We start from the raw sequence: 18,530 nt of genomic DNA, 5'->3' as shown, positions 1-18,530 counted from the left end.
ACCTCCCCTACTGATAGCAGCACCTCCCCTACTGATAGCAGCACCTCCCCTACTGATAGCAGCACCTCCCCTACTGATAGCAGCACCTCCCCTACTGATAGCAGCACCTCCCCTACTGATAGCAGCACCTCCCCTACTGATAGCTGCACTGCCCCTACTGATAGCAGCACCTCCCCTACTGATAGCAGCACCTCCCCTACTGATAGCAGCACTGCCCCTACTGATAGCTGCACTGCCCCTACTGATAGCAGCACCTCCCCTACTGATAGCAGCACCGCCCCTACTGATAGCAGCACTGCCCCTACTGATAGCAGCACTGCCCCTACTGATAGCAGCACTGCCCCTACTGATAGCAGCACTGCCCCTACTGATAGCAGCACCTCCCCTACTGATAGCAGCACCTCCCCTACTGATAGCAGCACTGCCCCTACTGATAGCAGCACCTCCCCTACTGATAGCAGCACCTCCCCTACTGATAGCAGCACCGCCCCTACTGATAGCAGCACCGCCCCTACTGATAGCAGCACCGCCCCTACTGATAGCAGCACCTCCCCTACTGATAGCAGCACCTCCCCTACTGATAGCAGCACTGCCCCTACTGATAGCAGCACCTCCCCTACTGATAGCAGCATCTCCCCTACTGATAGCTGCACTGCCCCTACTGATAGCAGCACCTCCCCTACTGATAGCAGCACCTCCCCTACTGATAGCAGCACTGCCCCTACTGATAGCAGCACCTCCCCTACTGATAGCAGCACTGCCCCTATTGATAGCAGCACCTCCCCTACTGATAGCAGCACCGCCCCTACTGATAGCAGCACCTCCCCTACTGATAGCAGCACTGCCCCTACTGATAGCAGCACCTCCCCTACTGATAGCAGCACCGCCCCTACTGATAGCAGCACCTCCCCTACTGATAGCAGCACCTCCCCTACTGATAGCAGCACCTCCCCTACTGATAGCAGCACCGCCCCTACTGATAGCTGCTTTAGTACAGTTGTCTTTATATGACTGAGACATGTGGTTGTCTCCCCAAGCTACCTTAAGGTGATGGTACTACCTGTCAGTTCCTCTGGATACGAGTGTGTGTTGAATCTCTAACATGTAAATGTGTATTTGTGTTCCTCGCTGCTGTTGATGGTTCCTGTGTCTCCAGACTGATCGCCTCATTATCAAAGGAGGAAAGATCGTTAATGATGACCAGTCTTTCTACGCAGACGTCTATGTGGAGGATGGCACCATCAAGTAAGAAGTTACTGTTAACACACACACAGATACACACACACACACACACACATACACACACACACACACACACACACACACACACACACACACACACACACACAGATACACACATACAGACGTCTATGTGGAGGATGGCACCATCAAGTAAGAACTTACTGTTAACACACACACACACACACACACACACACACACACACAGATACACACACACACACACAGATACACACACACACACACACACACACACACACACACAGACAGATTGACACACAGACAGATTGACACACACACACATACATACAGACAAAGACACAGGCAGACGGAGAGGCAGACAGACATATAGACACAGGCAGACAGACAGGCAGACAGAGGCAGACAGAGAGGCAGACAAACATAAAGACACAGGCAGACAGACATATAGACACAGGCAGACAGAGAGGCAGACAGACATAAAGACACAGGCAGACAGAGAGACAGAGAGACAGACAGACATAGAGGTAGACGGAGAGCCAGACAAACATATAGACACAGCAGACAGAGAGGCAGACAGACATATATACACAAGCAGGCACACACACAGACAGGTAGGCAGACAGTGAGGCAGACAGAGAGGCAGATGGACATATAGACACAGGCAGACAGACAACCAGACAGAAAGGCAGACAGACATATAGACGCAGACAGGCAGACAGAGAGGCAGACAGACACACAAACTGTTGTTGCTGTTAAAATGTGACCATTGTCCTGTACCATGGCCTGTGTCCTCCTCACCAGGCAGATCGGTGAGAACCTTTTAGTTCCAGGAGGGGTGAAGACGGTTGATGCCTACGGACACATCGTGATCCCCGGTGGCATCGATGTGAACACCAGCCTCCAGACCTCCCAGCTGGGAATGAGCCCTTCAGATGACTTCTACCACGGGACCAAGGCTGCCCTGGCAGGGGGCACCACCATGATCAGTAGGGTTCCTCTATTATACTGCTGACCCTAACCCTAACTAACCCTAACTAACCTTAACTAACCCTAACCTTAACTAACCCTAACTAACCCTAAACTTAACTAACCCTAACAAACCCTAACTAACCCCAACCTTAACTAACCCTAACCTTAACTAACCCTAACTAACCCTAACCTTAACTAACCCTAACTAACCCTAACCTTAACTAACCCTAACCTTAACTAACCATAACCTTAACTAACGCTAACCTTAACTATCCATAACTAACCTTAACTAACCTTAACTAACCCTAACTAACCATAACTAACCCTAACCTTAACTAACCCTAACTAACCATAACTAACCCTAACTAACCCTAACCTTAACTAACCCTAACCCTAACTAACTCTAACTAACCATAACTAACCTTAACTAACCCTAACTAACCTTAACTAGCTCTAACCTTAACTAACCCAAACCTCAACTAACCCTATCTAACCCTAACTAACTCTAACCTTAACTAACCCAAACCTCAACTAACCCTATCTAACCCTAACTAACCCTAACTAACTCTAACCTTAACTAACCCAAACCTCAACTAACCCTATCTAACCCTAACTAACTCTAACCTTAACTAACCCAAACCTCAACTAACCCTATCTAACCCTAACTAACCCTAACTAACTCTAACCTTAACTAACCCAAACCTCAACTAACCCTATCTAACCCTAACCTTAAAACCTCTTAAGGATCTGGGTATTTTACATACCCAAATCTAACTGCCTGTAGTTCAGGCTCTGAAGCAAGGATATGCATATTCTTGGTACCATTTGAAAGGAAACACTTGAAGTTTGTGAAAATGTGAAGGGAATGTGGGAAAATTTAACACAATAGATCTGTTAAAAGATAGTACAAAGAAAATACCAAACGTTCTTTTGTATTTTTTTTGTACCATCATCTTTGAAATGCAAGAGAAAGGCCATAATGTATTATTTCAGCCCAGGTGCAATTTAGCTGTTGTCCACTAGATGGCAGCACTGCATGTGCAAAGTGTTAGACTGATCCAATGAACCATTGCATCTCTGTTCAAAATGTTGTATCAAGACTGCCCAAATGTGCCTAAACTTTTCATGTTCAAAATTGTGCACTCTCCTCAAACAATAGCATGGTATAATTTTACTGTAAATTGGACAGTGCCGTTAGATTAACAAGAATTTAAGCTTTCTGCCCATATCAGATATGTCTCTGTCCTGGGAAATGTTCATGTAACTTACAACCTCATGCTAATCGCATTAGCCTATGTTAGCTTAACTGTCCGTTGGAAGGGACACTGATCCCAAAGAACTAACCCTAACTAACCTTAACTAAACCTATAGCACTGAGGGAGAGATCTAACAGTATAGTCTATCCAGTCCACAGAGATAATATACAGTAATATACAGCACTGAGGGAGAGAGGGTAGGGTAGCCTAGTGGTTAGAGTGTTGGACTAGGAACCGGAAGGTTGCAAGTTCAAATCCCCGAGCTGACAAGGTACACATCTGTCGTTCTGCCCCTGAACAGGCAGTTAACCCACTGTTCCTAGGCTGTCATTGAAAATAAGAATTTGTTCTTAACTGACTTGCCTAGTTAAATAAAGGTAAAATAAATTTTTAAAAATAGAGAGAGTAGAGTCTTTCCAGTCCACATAGATAATATATTATATAGCACTGAGGGAGAGATCTAACACTATAGAGTCTATCCAGTCCACTGAGATAATATATTATACAGCACTGAGGGAGAGATCTAACACTATAGAGTCTATCCAGTCCACAGAGATAATATGTTATGTAGCACTGAGGGAGAGATCTAACACTATAGAGTCTATCCAGTCCACTGAGATAATATATTATACAGCACTGAGGGAGAGAGAGAGAGATCTAACACTACAGAGTCTATCCAGTCCACATAGATAATATATTATATAGCACTGAGGGAGAGATCTAACACTATAGAGTCTATCCAGTCCACTGAGATAATATATTATATAGCACTGAGGGAGAGATCTAACACTATAGAGTCTATCCAGTCCACAGAGATAATATATTATACAGCACTGAGGGAGAGAGAGCGAGATCTAACACTATAGAGTCTATCCAGTCCACAGAGATAATATATTATATAGCACTGAGGGAGAGATCTAACACTACAGGGTCTTTTCAGTCCACAGAGATAATATATTATATAGCACTGAGGGAGAGATCTAACACTACAGGGTCTTTTCAGTCCACAGAGATAATATATTATATAGCACTGAGGGAGAGATAGAGAGATCTAACACTATAGAGTCTATCCAGTCCACAGAGATAATATATTATGTAGCACTGAGGGAGAGATCTAACACTACAGGGTCTTTTCAGTCCACAGAGATTATATATTATACAGCACTGAGGGAGAGAGAGAGAGATCTAACACTATAGAGTCTATCCAGTCCACTGAGATAATATATTATGTAGCACTGAGGGAGAGATCTAACACTACAGGGTCTTTTCAGTCCACAGAGATTATATATTATACAGCACTGAGGGAGAGAGAGCGAGATCTAACACTATAGAGTCTATCCAGTCCACATAGATAATATATTATATAGCACTGAGGGAGAGATCTAACACTACAGAGTCTATCCAGTCCACTGAGATAATATATTATATAGCACTGAGGGAGAGATCTAACACTATAGAGTCTATCCAGTCCACTGAGATAATATATTATACAGCACTGAGGGAGAGATCTAACACTATAGAGTCTATCCAGTCCACAGAGATAATATATTATACTGCACTGAGGGAGAGATAAAGAGCTCTAACACTATAGAGTCTATCCAGTCCACTGAGTTAATATGTTATGTAGCACTGAGGGAGAGATCTCACACTATAGAGTTTTTTCAGTCCACAGAGATTATATATTATATAGCACTGAGGGAGAGAGAGAGAGATCTAACACTATAGAGTCTTTTCAGTCCACTGAGATAATATATTATACAGCACTGAGGGAGAGATCTAACACTATAGAGTCTATCCAGTCCACTGAGATAATATATTATATAGCACTGAGGGAGAGATCTAACACTATAGAGTCTATCCAGTCCACAGAGATTATATATTATACAGCACTGAGGGAGAGATAGAGAGATCTAACACTATAGAGTCTATCCAGTCCACAGAGATAATATATTATGTAGCACTGAGGGAGAGATCTAACACTACAGGGTCTTTTCAGTCCACAGAGATAATATATTATATAGCACTGAGGGAGAGATAGAGAGATCTAACACTATAGAGTCTATCCAGTCCACAGAGATAATATATTATGTAGCACTGAGGGAGAGATCTAACACTACAGGGTCTTTTCAGTCCACAGAGATTATATATTATACAGCACTGAGGGAGAGAGAGAGAGATCTAACACTATAGAGTCTATCCAGTCCACATAGATAATATATTATACAGCACTGAGGGAGAGATCTAACACTATAGAGTCTATCCAGTCCACAGAGATAATATGTTATATAGCACTGAGGGAGAGATCTAACACTATAGAGTCTATCCAGTCCACTGAGATAATATATTATACAGCACTGAGGGAGAGATCTAACACTATAGAGTCTATCCAGTCCACTGAGATAATATGTTATGTAGCACTGAGGGAGAGATCTAACACTATAGAGTCTATCCAGTCCACTGAGATGATATATTATACTGCACTGAGGGAGAGATAAAGAGCTCTAACACTATAGAGTCTATCCAGTCCACTGAGTTAATATGTTATGTAGCACTGAGGGAGAGATCTCACACTATAGAGTTTTTTCAGTCCACAGAGATTATATATTATATAGCACTGAGGGAGAGAGAGAGAGATCTAACACTATAGAGTCTTTTCAGTCCACAGAGATAATATGTTATGTAGCACTGAGGGAGAGATCTAACACTATAGAGTTTTTTCAGTCCACAGAGATTATATATTATATAGCACTGAGGGAGAGGTAGATCTAGTATAGGGAGATTGATAGTTTGAAGGCTTTGAAGAGAGGGAGGTTGGGGTGGTATAGGGAGAGGGAGGGAGGGAGGAGGGGGTGGTACAGGGAGAGAGGGGTGGTATAGGGAGAGGAAGGGAGGGAGGAGGGGGTGGTACAGGGAGAGAGGGGTGGTATAGGAAGAGGGAGGGAGGGAGGAGGGGGTGGTACAGGGAGAGAGAGGTGGTATAGGGAGAGGGAGGGAGGGAGGTGGTATAGGGAGAGAGGGGTGGTATAGGGAGAGGAAGGGAGGGAGGAGGGGGTGGTACAGGGAGAGAGGGGTGGTATAGGAAGAGGGAGGGAGGGAGGAGGGGGTGGTACAGGGAGAGAGGGGTGGCATAGGGAGAGAGAGGGAGGGAGGGAGGAGGGGTGGTACAGGGAGAGAGAGGTGGTATAGGGAGAGGGAGGGAGGGAGGTGGTATAGGGAGAGAGGGGTGGTATAGAGAGAGGGAGGGAGGGAGGTGGTATAGAGAGAGGGAGGAGGGGGTGGTACAGGGAGAGAGAGGTGGTATACGGAGAGAGGGGTGGGAGAGGGATGGAGGGAGGTGGAACAGGGAGAGGGAGGGAGGTGGAACAGGGAGAGGGATGGAGGGAGGTGGAACAGGGAGAGAGGGGTGGTAGAGGGAGGGAGGTGGAACAGGGAGAGGGATGGAGGGAGGTGGAACAGGGAGAGAGAGGTGATTATTAATGGAGAGGGAGGGAGGAGGCGGTGGTACAGGGAGAGGGATGGAGGTGGTATAGAGAGAGGGAGGGAGGTGGAACAGGGAGAGGGAGGGAGGTGGAACAGGGAGAGGGAGGGAGGTGGTATAGGGAGAGGGAGGGGTAGGGCAGCTGCCTCTGGGTCAGATCAGAGGGAGACAATTTGTGTTTCTTTGTGGCAGCGAGTGAGACAGGCTGAGAGGGAATCTCTCTGAGCGGTTATAGACGGGGGGGGGGGGGGGGGGGGGGGAGAGAAAAAGGGGGCAACGGAGGAGAGCATGTCTGAGTGCTGCAGTTAGATCATCTGAAACAGGGTCACGCTATCCAAGCCTGTCAGAGAGACTTTACTCTGAACTCTTTACCCTCAAACCGTCCCCCTGCTCCTATTGGATCTGTGTAAACAGCAGCACAGACCCCATACGGCTGTTATGTGAGCTGTGTTTTTAGGGATGGAACATTGGAGGAAATATCAGCCTGATGTTTTTAATGGATACTGCTGTGACTTTGCGTCGTCTACGTTATTCGTGGATCGTCATCGATCTTGAATGAAAGAAACTGAGTTGAAGTTCACTGCTCAGTGTGTGGTTTCCTCTCTCCCCTGTCAGTCCCATAGTTGACCCTGTCCTCCTCTTCTTCTCTCCTGTCCTATAGTTGACCTGGTCCTCCTCTTCTTCTCTCCTGTCCTATAGTTGACCTGGTCCTCCTCTTCTTCTCTCCTGTCCTCTAGTTGACCTGGTCTTCTTCTCTCCTGTCCTATAGTTGACCTGGTCCTCCTCTTCTTCTCTCCTGTCCTCTAGTTGACCTGGTCTTCTTCTTCTCTCCTGTCCTATAGTTGACCTGGTCTTCTTCTTCTCTCCTGTCCTATAGTTGACCTAGTCTTCTTCTTCTCTCCTGTCCTATAGTTGACCTGGTCTTCTTCTTCTCTCCTTTCCTATAGTTGACCTGGTCCTCTTCTTTTTCTCTCCTGTCCTCTAGTTGACCTGGTCTTCTTCTTCTCTCCTGTCCTATAGTTGACCTGGTCTTCTTCTTCTCTCCTGTCCTATAGTTGACCTGGTCCTCTTCTTCTTCGCTCCTGTCCTCTAGTTGACCTAGTCTTCTTCTTCTCTCCTGTCCTATAGTTGACCTGGTCCTCCTCTTCTTCTCTCCTGTCCTCTAGTTGACCTGGTCTTCTTCTTCTCTCCTGTCCTATAGTTGACCTAGTCTTCTTCTTCTCTCCTGTCCTATAGTTGACCTGGTCTTCTTCTTCTCTCCTGTCCTCTAGTTGACCTGGTCCTCTTCTTCTCTCCTGTCCTATAGTTGACCTAGTCTTCTTCTTCTCTCCTGTCCTATAGTTGACCTGGTCTTCTTCTTCTCTCCTGTCCTATAGTCGACCTGGTCCTATTCTTCTCTCCTGACCTCTAGTTGACCTGGTCTTCTTCTTCTCTCCTTTCCTATAGTTGACCTGGTCCTCTTCTTCTTCTCTCCTGTCCTATAGTTGACCTGGTCTTCTTCTTCTCTGCTGTCCTATAGTTGACCTGGTCCTCCTCTTCTTCTCTCCTGTCCTCTAGTTGACCTGGTCTTCTTCTTCTCTCCTTTCCTATAGTTGACCTGGTCCTCTTCTTTTTCTCTCCTGTCCTCTAGTTGACCTGGTCTTCTTCTTCTCTCCTGTCCTATAGTTGACCTGGTCCTCTTCTTCTTCGCTCCTGTCCTATAGTTGACCTGGTCTTCTTCTTCTTCTCTCCTGTCCTCTAGTTGACCTGGTCTTCTTCTTCTTCTCTCCTGTCCTATAGTTGACCTGGTCTTCTTCTTCTTCTCTCCTGTCCTATAGTTGACCTGGTCCTCTTCTTCTTCTCTCCTGTCCTATAGTTGACCTGGTCTTCTTCTTCTCTCCTGTCCTCTAGTTGACCTAGTCTTCTTCTTCTCTCCTGTCCTCTAGTTGACCTGGTCTTCTTCTTCTCTCCTGTCCTATAGTTGACCTGGTCTTCTTCTTCTCTCCTTTCCTATAGTTGACCTGGTCTTCTTCTTCTCTCCTGTCCTATAGTTGACCTGGTCTTCTTCTTCTCTCCTGTCTTCTAGTTGACCTGGTCCTCTTCTTCTCTCCTGTCCTATAGTTGACCTGGTCTTCTTCTTCTCTCCTGTCCTATAGTTGACCTGGTCTTCTTCTTCTCTCCTTTCCTATAGTTGACCTGGTCCTCTTCTTCTTCTCTCCCGTCCTCTAGTTGACCTAGTCTTCTTCTTCTCTCCTGTCCTATAGTTGACCTGGTCTTCTTCTTCTCTCCTGTCCTATAGTTGACCTGGTCTTCTTCTTCTCTCCTGTCCTATAGTTGACCTGGTCCTCTTCTTCTCTCCTGTCTTCTAGTTGACCTGGTCCTCTTCTTCTCTCCTGTCCTATAGTTGACCTGGTCTTCTTCTTCTCTCCTGTCCTATAGTTGACCTGGTCTTCTTCTTCTCTCCTTTCCTATAGTTGACCTGGTCCTCTTCTTCTTCTCTCCTGTCCTCTAGTTGACCTGGTCTTCTTCTTCTCTCCTGTCCTATAGTTGACCTGGTCTTCTTCTTCTTCTATCCTGTCCTATAGTTGACCTGGTCTTCTTCTTCTCTCCTGTCCTATAGTTGACCTAGTCTTCTTCTTCTCTCCTGTCCTATAGTTGACCTGGTCTTCTTCTTCTCTCCTTTCCTATAGTTGACCTGGTCCTCTTCTTCTTCTCTCCTGTCCTCTAGTTGACCTGGTCCTCTTCTTCTCTCCTGTCCTATAGTTGACCTAGTCTTCTTCTTCTCTCCTGTCCTATAGTTGACCTGGTCTTCTTCTTCTCTCCTGTCCTATAGTCGACCTGGTCCTATTCTTCTCTCCTGACCTCTAGTTGACCTGGTCTTCTTCTTCTCTCCTTTCCTATAGTTGACCTGGTCCTCTTCTTCTTCTCTCCTGTCCTATAGTTGACCTGGTCTTCTTCTTCTCTGCTGTCCTATAGTTGACCTGGTCCTCCTCTTCTTCTCTCCTGTCCTCTAGTTGACCTGGTCTTCTTCTTCTCTCCTTTCCTATAGTTGACCTGGTCCTCTTCTTTTTCTCTCCTGTCCTCTAGTTGACCTGGTCTTCTTCTTCTCTCCTGTCCTATAGTTGACCTGGTCCTCTTCTTCTTCGCTCCTGTCCTATAGTTGACCTGGTCTTCTTCTTCTTCTCTCCTGTCCTCTAGTTGACCTGGTCTTCTTCTTCTTCTCTCCTGTCCTATAGTTGACCTGGTCTTCTTCTTCTTCTCTCCTGTCCTATAGTTGACCTGGTCCTCTTCTTCTCTCCTGTCTTCTAGTTGACCTGGTCCTCTTCTTCTCTCCTGTCCTATAGTTGACCTGGTCTTCTTCTTCTCTCCTGTCCTATAGTTGACCTGGTCTTCTTCTTCTCTCCTTTCCTATAGTTGACCTGGTCCTCTTCTTCTTCTCTCCCGTCCTCTAGTTGACCTAGTCTTCTTCTTCTCTCCTGTCCTATAGTTGACCTGGTCTTCTTCTTCTCTCCTGTCTTCTAGTTGACCTGGTCCTCTTCTTCTCTCCTGTCCTATAGTTGACCTGGTCTTCTTCTTCTCTCCTGTCCTATAGTTGACCTGGTCTTCTTCTTCTCTCCTTTCCTATAGTTGACCTGGTCCTCTTCTTCTTCTCTCCCGTCCTCTAGTTGACCTAGTCTTCTTCTTCTCTCCTGTCCTATAGTTGACCTGGTCTTCTTCTTCTCTCCTGTCCTATAGTTGACCTGGTCTTCTTCTTCTCTCCTGTCCTATAGTTGACCTGGTCCTCTTCTTCTCTCCTGTCTTCTAGTTGACCTGGTCCTCTTCTTCTCTCCTGTCCTATAGTTGACCTGGTCTTCTTCTTCTCTCCTGTCCTATAGTTGACCTGGTCTTCTTCTTCTCTCCTTTCCTATAGTTGACCTGGTCCTCTTCTTCTTCTCTCCTGTCCTCTAGTTGACCTGGTCTTCTTCTTCTCTCCTGTCCTATAGTTGACCTGGTCTTCTTCTTCTTCTATCCTGTCCTATAGTTGACCTGGTCTTCTTCTTCTCTCCTGTCCTATAGTTGACCTAGTCTTCTTCTTCTCTCCTGTCCTATAGTTGACCTGGTCTTCTTCTTCTCTCCTTTCCTATAGTTGACCTGGTCCTCTTCTTCTTCTCTCCTGTCCTATAGTTGACCTGGTCTTCTTCTTCTCTGCTGTCCTATAGTTGACCTGGTCCTCCTCTTCTTCTCTCCTGTCCTCTAGTTGACCTGGTCTTCTTCTTCTCTCCTTTCCTATAGTTGACCTGGTCATCTTCTTCTCTCCTTTCCTATAGTTGACCTGGTCCTCTTCTTTTTCTCTCCTGTCCTCTAGTTGACCTGGTCTTCTTCTTCTCTCCTGTCCTATAGTTGACCTGGTCTTCTTCTTCTCTCCTGTCCTATAGTTGACCTGGTCCTCTTCTTCTTCGCTCCTGTCCTCGAGTTGACCTAGTCTTCTTCTTCTCTCCTGTCCTATAGTTGACCTGGTCCTCCTCTTCTTCTCTCCTGTCCTCTAGTTGACCTGGTCTTCTTCTTCTCTCCTGTCCTATAGTTGACCTAGTCTTCTTCTTCTCTCCTGTCCTATAGTTGACCTGGTCTTCTTCTTCTCTCCTTTCCTATAGTTGACCTGGTCCTCTTCTTCTTCTCTCCTGTCCTATAGTTGACCTGGTCTTCTTCTTCTCTGCTGTCCTATAGTTGACCTGGTCCTCCTCTTCTTCTCTCCTGTCCTCTAGTTGACCTGGTCTTCTTCTTCTCTCCTTTCCTATAGTTGACCTGGTCCTCTTCTTTTTCTCTCCTGTCCTCTAGTTGACCTGGTCTTCTTCTTCTCTCCTGTCCTATAGTTGACCTGGTCCTCTTCTTCTTCGCTCCTGTCCTATAGTTGACCTGGTCTTCTTCTTCTTCTCTCCTGTCCTCTAGTTGACCTGGTCTTCTTCTTCTTCTCTCCTGTCCTATAGTTGACCTGGTCCTCTTCTTCTTCTCTCCTGTCCTATAGTTGACCTGGTCTTCTTCTTCTCTCCTGTCCTCTAGTTGACCTAGTCTTCTTCTTCTCTCCTGTCCTCTAGTTGACCTGGTCTTCTTCTTCTCTCCTGTCCTATAGTTGACCTGGTCTTCTTCTTCTCTCCTGTCCTATAGTTGACCTGGTCTTCTTCTTCTCTCCTGTCCTATAGTTGACCTGGTCCTCTTCTTCTCTCCTGTCTTCTAGTTGACCTGGTCCTCTTCTTCTCTCCTGTCCTATAGTTGACCTGGTCTTCTTCTTCTCTCCTGTCCTATAGTTGACCTGGTCTTCTTCTTCTCTCCTTTCCTATAGTTGACCTGGTCCTCTTCTTCTTCTCTCCCGTCCTCTAGTTGACCTAGTCTTCTTCTTCTCTCCTGTCCTATAGTTGACCTGGTCTTCTTCTTCTCTCCTGTCCTATAGTTGACCTGGTCTTCTTCTTCTCTCCTGTCCTATAGTTGACCTGGTCCTCTTCTTCTCTCCTGTCTTCTAGTTGACCTGGTCCTCTTCTTCTCTCCTGTCCTATAGTTGACCTGGTCTTCTTCTTCTCTCCTGTCCTATAGTTGACCTGGTCTTCTTCTTCTCTCCTTTCCTATAGTTGACCTGGTCCTCTTCTTCTTCTCTCCTGTCCTCTAGTTGACCTGGTCTTCTTCTTCTCTCCTGTCCTATAGTTGACCTGGTCTTCTTCTTCTTCTATCCTGTCCTATAGTTGACCTGGTCTTCTTCTTCTCTCCTGTCCTATAGTTGACCTGGTCCTCTTTTTCTCTCCCGTCCTCTAGTTTACCTAGTCTTCTTCTTCTCTCCTGTCCTATAGTTGACCTGGTCTTCTTCTTCTCTCCTGTCCTATAGTTGACCTGGTCCTCCTCTTCTTCTCTCCTGTCCTATAGTTGACCTGGTCCTCTTCTTCTCTCCTGTCCTCTAGTTGACCTGGTCCTCTTCTTCTCTCCTGTCCTCTAGTTGACCTGGTCCTCCTCTTCTTCTCTCCTGTCCTATAGTTGACCTGGTCCTCCTCTTCTTCTCTCCTGTCCTATAGTTGACCTGGTCCTCTTCTTCTCTCCTGTCCTCTAGTTGACCTGGTCTTCTTCTTCTCTCCTGTCCTCTAGTTGACCTGGTCTTCTTCTTCTCTCCTGTCCTATAGTTGACCTGGTCTTCTTCTTCTCTCCTGTCCTATAGTTGACCTGGTCCTCTTCTTCTCTCCTGTCCTATAGTCGACCTGGTCCTCTTCTTCTCTCCTGTCCTATAGTTGACCTGGTCATCTTCTTCTCTCCTGTCCTATAGTTGACCTGGTCCTCTTCTTCTCTCCTGTCCTATAGTTGACCTGGTCTTCTTCTTCTCTCCTGTCCTATAGTTGACCTGGTCTTCTTCTTCTCTCCTGTCCTATAGTCGACCTGGTCCTATTCTTCTCTCCTGTCCTCTAGTTGACCTGGTCTTCTTCTTCTCTCCTTTCCTATAGTTGACCTGGTCCTCTTCTTCTTCTCTCCTGTCCTCTAGTTGACCTGGTCTTCTTCTTCTCTCCTGTCCTATAGTTGACCTGGTCTTCTTCTTCTCTCCTGTCCTATAGTTGACCTGGTCTTCTTCTTCTTCTATCCTGTCCTATAGTTGACCTGGTCTTCTTCTTCTCTCCTGTCCTATAGTTGACCTGGTCCTCCTCTTCTTCTCTCCTGTCCTATAGTTGACCTGGTCCTCTTCTTCTTCTCTCCTGTCCTATAGTTGACCTGGTCTTCTTCTTCTCTCCTGCCTATAGTTGACCTGGTCCTCTTCTTCTTCTCTCCTGTCCTCTAGTTGACCTAGTCTTCTTCTTCTCTCCTGTCCTATAGTTGACCTGGTCTTCTTCTTCTCTCCTGTCCTCTAGTTGACCTGGTCTTCTTCTTCTTCTCTCCTGTCCTCTAGTTGACCTGGTCTTCTTCTTCTCTCCTGTCCTCTAGTTGACCTGGTCTTCTTCTTCTCTCCTGTCCTATAGTTGACCTGGTCCTCTTCTTCTCTCCTGTCCTATAGTCGACCTGGTCCTCTTCTTCTCTCCTGTCCTATAGTTGACCTGGTCATCTTCTTCTCTCCTGTCCTATAGTTGACCTGGTCCTCTTCTTCTCTCCTGTCCTATAGTTGACCTGGTCTTCTTCTTCTCTCCTGTCCTATAGTTGACCTGGTCCTCTTCTTCTCTCCTGTCCTATAGTTGACCTGGTCTTCTTCTTCTCTCCTGTCCTATAGTTGACCTGGTCTTCTTCTTCTCTCCTGTCCTATAGTCGACCTGGTCCTATTCTTCTCTCCTGTCCTCTAGTTGACCTGGTCTTCTTCTTCTCTCCTTTCCTATAGTTGACCTGGTCCTCTTCTTCTTCTCTCCTGTCCTCTAGTTGACCTGGTCTTCTTCTTCTCTCCTGTCCTATAGTTGACCTGGTCTTCTTCTTCTTCTATCCTGTCCTATAGTTGACCTGGTCTTCTTCTTCTCTCCTGTCCTATAGTTGACCTGGTCCTCCTCTTCTTCTCTCCTGTCCTATAGTTGACCTGGTCCTCTTCTTCTTCTCTCCTGTCCTATAGTTGACCTGGTCTTCTTCTTCTCTCCTGCCTATAGTTGACCTGGTCCTCTTCTTCTTCTCTCCTGTCCTCTAGTTGACCTAGTCTTCTTCTTCTCTCCTGTCCTCTAGTTGACCTGGTCTTCTTCTTCTTCTCTCCTGTCCTCTAGTTGACCTGGTCTTCTTCTTCTCTCCTGTCCTCTAGTTGACCTGGTCTTCTTCTTCTCTCCTGTCCTATAGTTGACCTGGTCCTCTTCTTCGCTCCTGTCCTATAGTCGACCTGGTCCTCTTCTTCTCTCCTGTCCTATAGTTGACCTGGTCATCTTCTTCTCTCCTGTCCTATAGTTGACCTGGTCCTCTTCTTCTCTCCTGTCCTATAGTTGACCTGGTCTTCTTCTTCTCTCCTGTCCTATAGTTGACCTGGTCCTCTTCTTCTCTCCTGTCCTATAGTTGACCTGGTCTTCTTCTTCTCTCCTGTCCTATAGTTGACCTGGTCTTCTTCTTCTCTCCTGTCCTATAGTCGACCTGGTCCTATTCTTCTCTCCTGTCCTCTAGTTGACCTGGTCTTCTTCTTCTCTCCTTTCCTATAGTTGACCTGGTCCTCTTCTTCTTCTCTCCTGTCCTCTAGTTGACCTGGTCTTCTTCTTCTCTCCTGTCCTATAGTTGACCTGGTCTTCTTCTTCTCTCCTGTCCTATAGTTGACCTGGTCTTCTTCTTCTTCTATCCTGTCCTATAGTTGACCTGGTCCTCTTCTTCTCTCCTGTCCTCTAGTTGACCTGGTCCTCCTCTTCTTCTCTCCTGTCATATAGTTGACCTGGTCCTCCTCTTCTTCTCTCCTGTCCTATAGTTGACCTGGTCCTCTTCTTCTCTCCTGTCCTCTAGTTGACCTGGTCTTCTTCTTCTCTCCTGTCCTCTAGTTGACCTGGTCTTCTTCTTCTCTCCTGTCCTATAGTTGACCTGGTCTTCTTCTTCTCTCCTGTCCTATAGTTGACCTGGTCCTCTTCTTCTCTCCTGTCCTATAGTCGACCTGGTCCTCTTCTTCTCTCCTGTCCTATAGTTGACCTGGTCATCTTCTTCTCTCCTGTCCTATAGTTGACCTGGTCCTCTTCTTCTCTCCTGTCCTCTAGTTGACCTGGTCTTCTTCTTCTCTCCTGTCCTATAGTTGACCTGGTCCTCTTCTTCTTCTCTCCTGTCCTATAGTTGACCTGGTCTTCTTCTTCTTCTCTCCTGTCCTATAGTTGACCTGGTCCTCTTCTTCTTCTCTCCTGTCCTATAGTTGACCTGGTCTTCTTCTTCTCTCCTGTCCTCTAGTTGACCTAGTCATCTTCTTCTCTCCTGTCCTCTAGTTGACCTGGTCTTCTTCTTCTCTCCTGTCCTATAGTTGACCTGGTCTTCTTCTTCTCTCCTGTCCTATAGTTGACCTGGTCTTCTTCTTCTCTCCTGTCCTCTAGTTGACCTGGTCTTCTTCTTCTCTCCTGTCCTATAGTTGACCTGGTCTTCTTCTTCTCTCCTGCCTATAGTTGACCTGGTCCTCTTCTTCTTCTCTCCTGTCCTCTAGTTGACCTAGTCTTCTTCTTCTCTCCTGTCCTATAGTTGACCTGGTCTTCTTCTTCTCTCCTGTCCTCTAGTTGACCTGGTCTTCTTCTTCTTCTCTCCTGTCCTCTAGTTGACCTGGTCTTCTTCTTCTCTCCTGTCCTCTAGTTGACCTGGTCTTCTTCTTCTCTCCTGTCCTATAGTTGACCTGGTCCTCTTCTTCTCTCCTGTCCTATAGTCGACCTGGTCCTCTTCTTCTCTCCTGTCCTATAGTTGACCTGGTCATCTTCTTCTCTCCTGTCCTATAGTTGACCTGGTCCTCTTCTTCTCTCCTGTCCTATAGTTGACCTGGTCTTCTTCTCTCCTGTCCTATAGTTGACCTGGTCCTCTTCTTCTCTCCTGTCCTATAGTTGACCTGGTCTTCTTCTTCTCTCCTGTCCTATAGTTGACCTGGTCTTCTTCTTCTCTCCTGTCCTATAGTCGACCTGGTCCTATTCTTCTCTCCTGTCCTCTAGTTGACCTGGTCTTCTTCTCTCCTTTCCTATAGTTGACCTGGTCCTCTTCTTCTTCTCTCCTGTCCTCTAGTTGACCTGGTCTTCTTCTTCTCTCCTGTCCTATAGTTGACCTGGTCTTCTTCTTCTCTCCTGTCCTGTAGTTGACCTGGTCTTCTTCTTCTTCTATCCTGTCCTATAGTTGACCTGGTCTTCTTCTTCTCTCCTGTCCTATAGTTGACCTGGTCCTCCTCTTCTTCTCTCCTGTCCTATAGTTGACCTGGTCCTCTTCTTCTTCTCTCCTGTCCTATAGTTGACCTGGTCTTCTTCTTCTCTCCTGCCTATAGTTGACCTGGTCCTCTTCTTCTTCTCTCCTGTCCTCTAGTTGACCTGGTCTTCTTCTTCTCTCCTGTCCTCTAGTTGACCTGGTCTTCTTCTTCTCTCCTGTCCTATAGTTGACCTGGTCCTCTTCTTCTCTCCTGTCCTATAGTCGACCTGGTCCTCTTCTTCTCTCCTGTCCTATAGTTGACCTGGTCATCTTCTTCTCTCCTGTCCTATAGTTGACCTGGTCCTCTTCTTCTCTCCTGTCCTATAGTTGACCTGGTCTTCTTCTTCTCTCCTGTCCTATAGTTGACCTGGTCTTCTTCTTCTCTCCTGTCCTATAGTCGACCTGGTCCTCTTCTTCTCTCCTGTCCTCTAGTTGACCTGGTCTTCTTCGTCTCTCCTTTCCTATAGTTGACCTGGTCCTCTTCTTCTCTCCTGACCTCTAGTTGACCTGGTATTCTTCTTCTCTCCTGTCCTATAGTTGACCTGGTCTTCTTCTTCTCCCCTGTCCTCTAGTTGACCTGGTCCTCTTCTTCTCTCCTGTCCTATAGTTGACCATGTGGTCCCTGAGCCTGGTGCCACTCTCCTGGGGGCCTACGACCAGTGGAAGGACATAGCAGACAGGGGGTCCTGCTGTGATTACTCCCTCCACATGGACATCACCCGCTGGCACGACGGACTCTTTGAAGAGATGGAGAGTCTGGTGAAGAATAAAGGTATTGTTTCAGGATGTTCTGGATCTACCTGTGTAGATAGTACCTGATGTTCTGGATCTACCTGTGTAGATAGTACCTGATGTTCTGGATCTACCTGTGTAGATAGTACCTGATGTTCTGGATCTACCTGTGTAGATAGTACCTGATGTTCTGGATCTACCTGTGTTGATAGTACCTGATGTTCTGGATCTACCTGTGTAGATAGTACCTGATGTTCTGGATCTACCTGTGTAGATAGTACCTGATGTTCTGGATCTACCTGTGTAGATAGTACCTGATGTTCTGGATCTACCTGTGTAGATAGTACCTGATGTTCTGGATCTACCTGTGTAGATAGTACTTGATGTTCTGGATCTACCTGTGTAGATAGTACCTGATGTTCTGGATCTACCTGTGTAGATAGTACCTGATGTTCTGGATCTACCTGTGTAGATAGTACCAGTGTCTGTCTTCAAATCTCAATCTGTCTGACACAAAACCACCCAATATGACTCTTAAATCGTATCTGATACTGTGTTGTTACTGGTGTTGTCGTAATGTATCTGATACTGTGTTGTTAATGGTGTTGTGGTAATGTGTCTGATACTGTGTTGTTAATGGTGTTGTGGTAATGTGTCTGATACTGTTGTGGTAATGTATCTGATACTGTGTTGTTAATGGTGTTGTGGTAATGTATCTGATACTGTGTTGTTAATGGTGTTGTGGTAATGTATCTGATACTGTGTTGTTAATGGTGTTGTGGTAATGTATCTGATACTGTGTCGTTAATGGTGTTGTGGTAATGTATCTGATACTGTGTTGTTAATGGTGTTGTGGTAATGTATCTGATACTGTGTTGTTAATGGTGTTGTGGTAATGTATCTGATACTGTGTTGTTAATGGTGTTGTGTTAATGTGTCTGATACTGTGTTGTTAATGGTGTTGTGGTAATGTGTCTGATACTGTTGTGGTAATGTATCTGATACTGTGTCGTTAATGGTGTTGTGGTAATGTATCTGATACTGTGTTGTTAATGGTGTTGTGGTAATGTATCTGATACTGTGTCGTTAATGGT

At 46.1% G+C, this 18,530-nt stretch overlaps 1 protein-coding gene across 3 annotated transcripts in view; it reads left to right on the top strand.

The window, feature by feature from the left end:
* LOC118936689 (dihydropyrimidinase-related protein 2-like) overlaps positions 1 to 18,530 on the top strand; it is a 50,597-nt gene that overhangs the window by 8,996 nt on the left and 23,071 nt on the right. For all 3 annotated transcript variants that reach the window (XM_036988617.1, XM_036988621.1, XM_036988624.1), the window contains exons 2-4: positions 1,157 to 1,245; positions 2,023 to 2,207; positions 17,312 to 17,476. In XM_036988617.1, coding sequence (XP_036844512.1) covers positions 1,157 to 1,245; positions 2,023 to 2,207; positions 17,312 to 17,476 — 439 coding nt within the window. The remainder of the gene's footprint in view (positions 1 to 1,156; positions 1,246 to 2,022; positions 2,208 to 17,311; positions 17,477 to 18,530) is intronic.

Source organism: Oncorhynchus mykiss, chromosome 1, assembly GCF_013265735.2.
Source record: "Oncorhynchus mykiss isolate Arlee chromosome 1, USDA_OmykA_1.1, whole genome shotgun sequence".
Lineage (NCBI taxonomy): Eukaryota > Metazoa > Chordata > Actinopteri > Salmoniformes > Salmonidae > Oncorhynchus > Oncorhynchus mykiss.
Note: the sequence above shows the minus strand (reverse complement) of the source record. Positions and strands in the feature narration are given on the sequence as shown.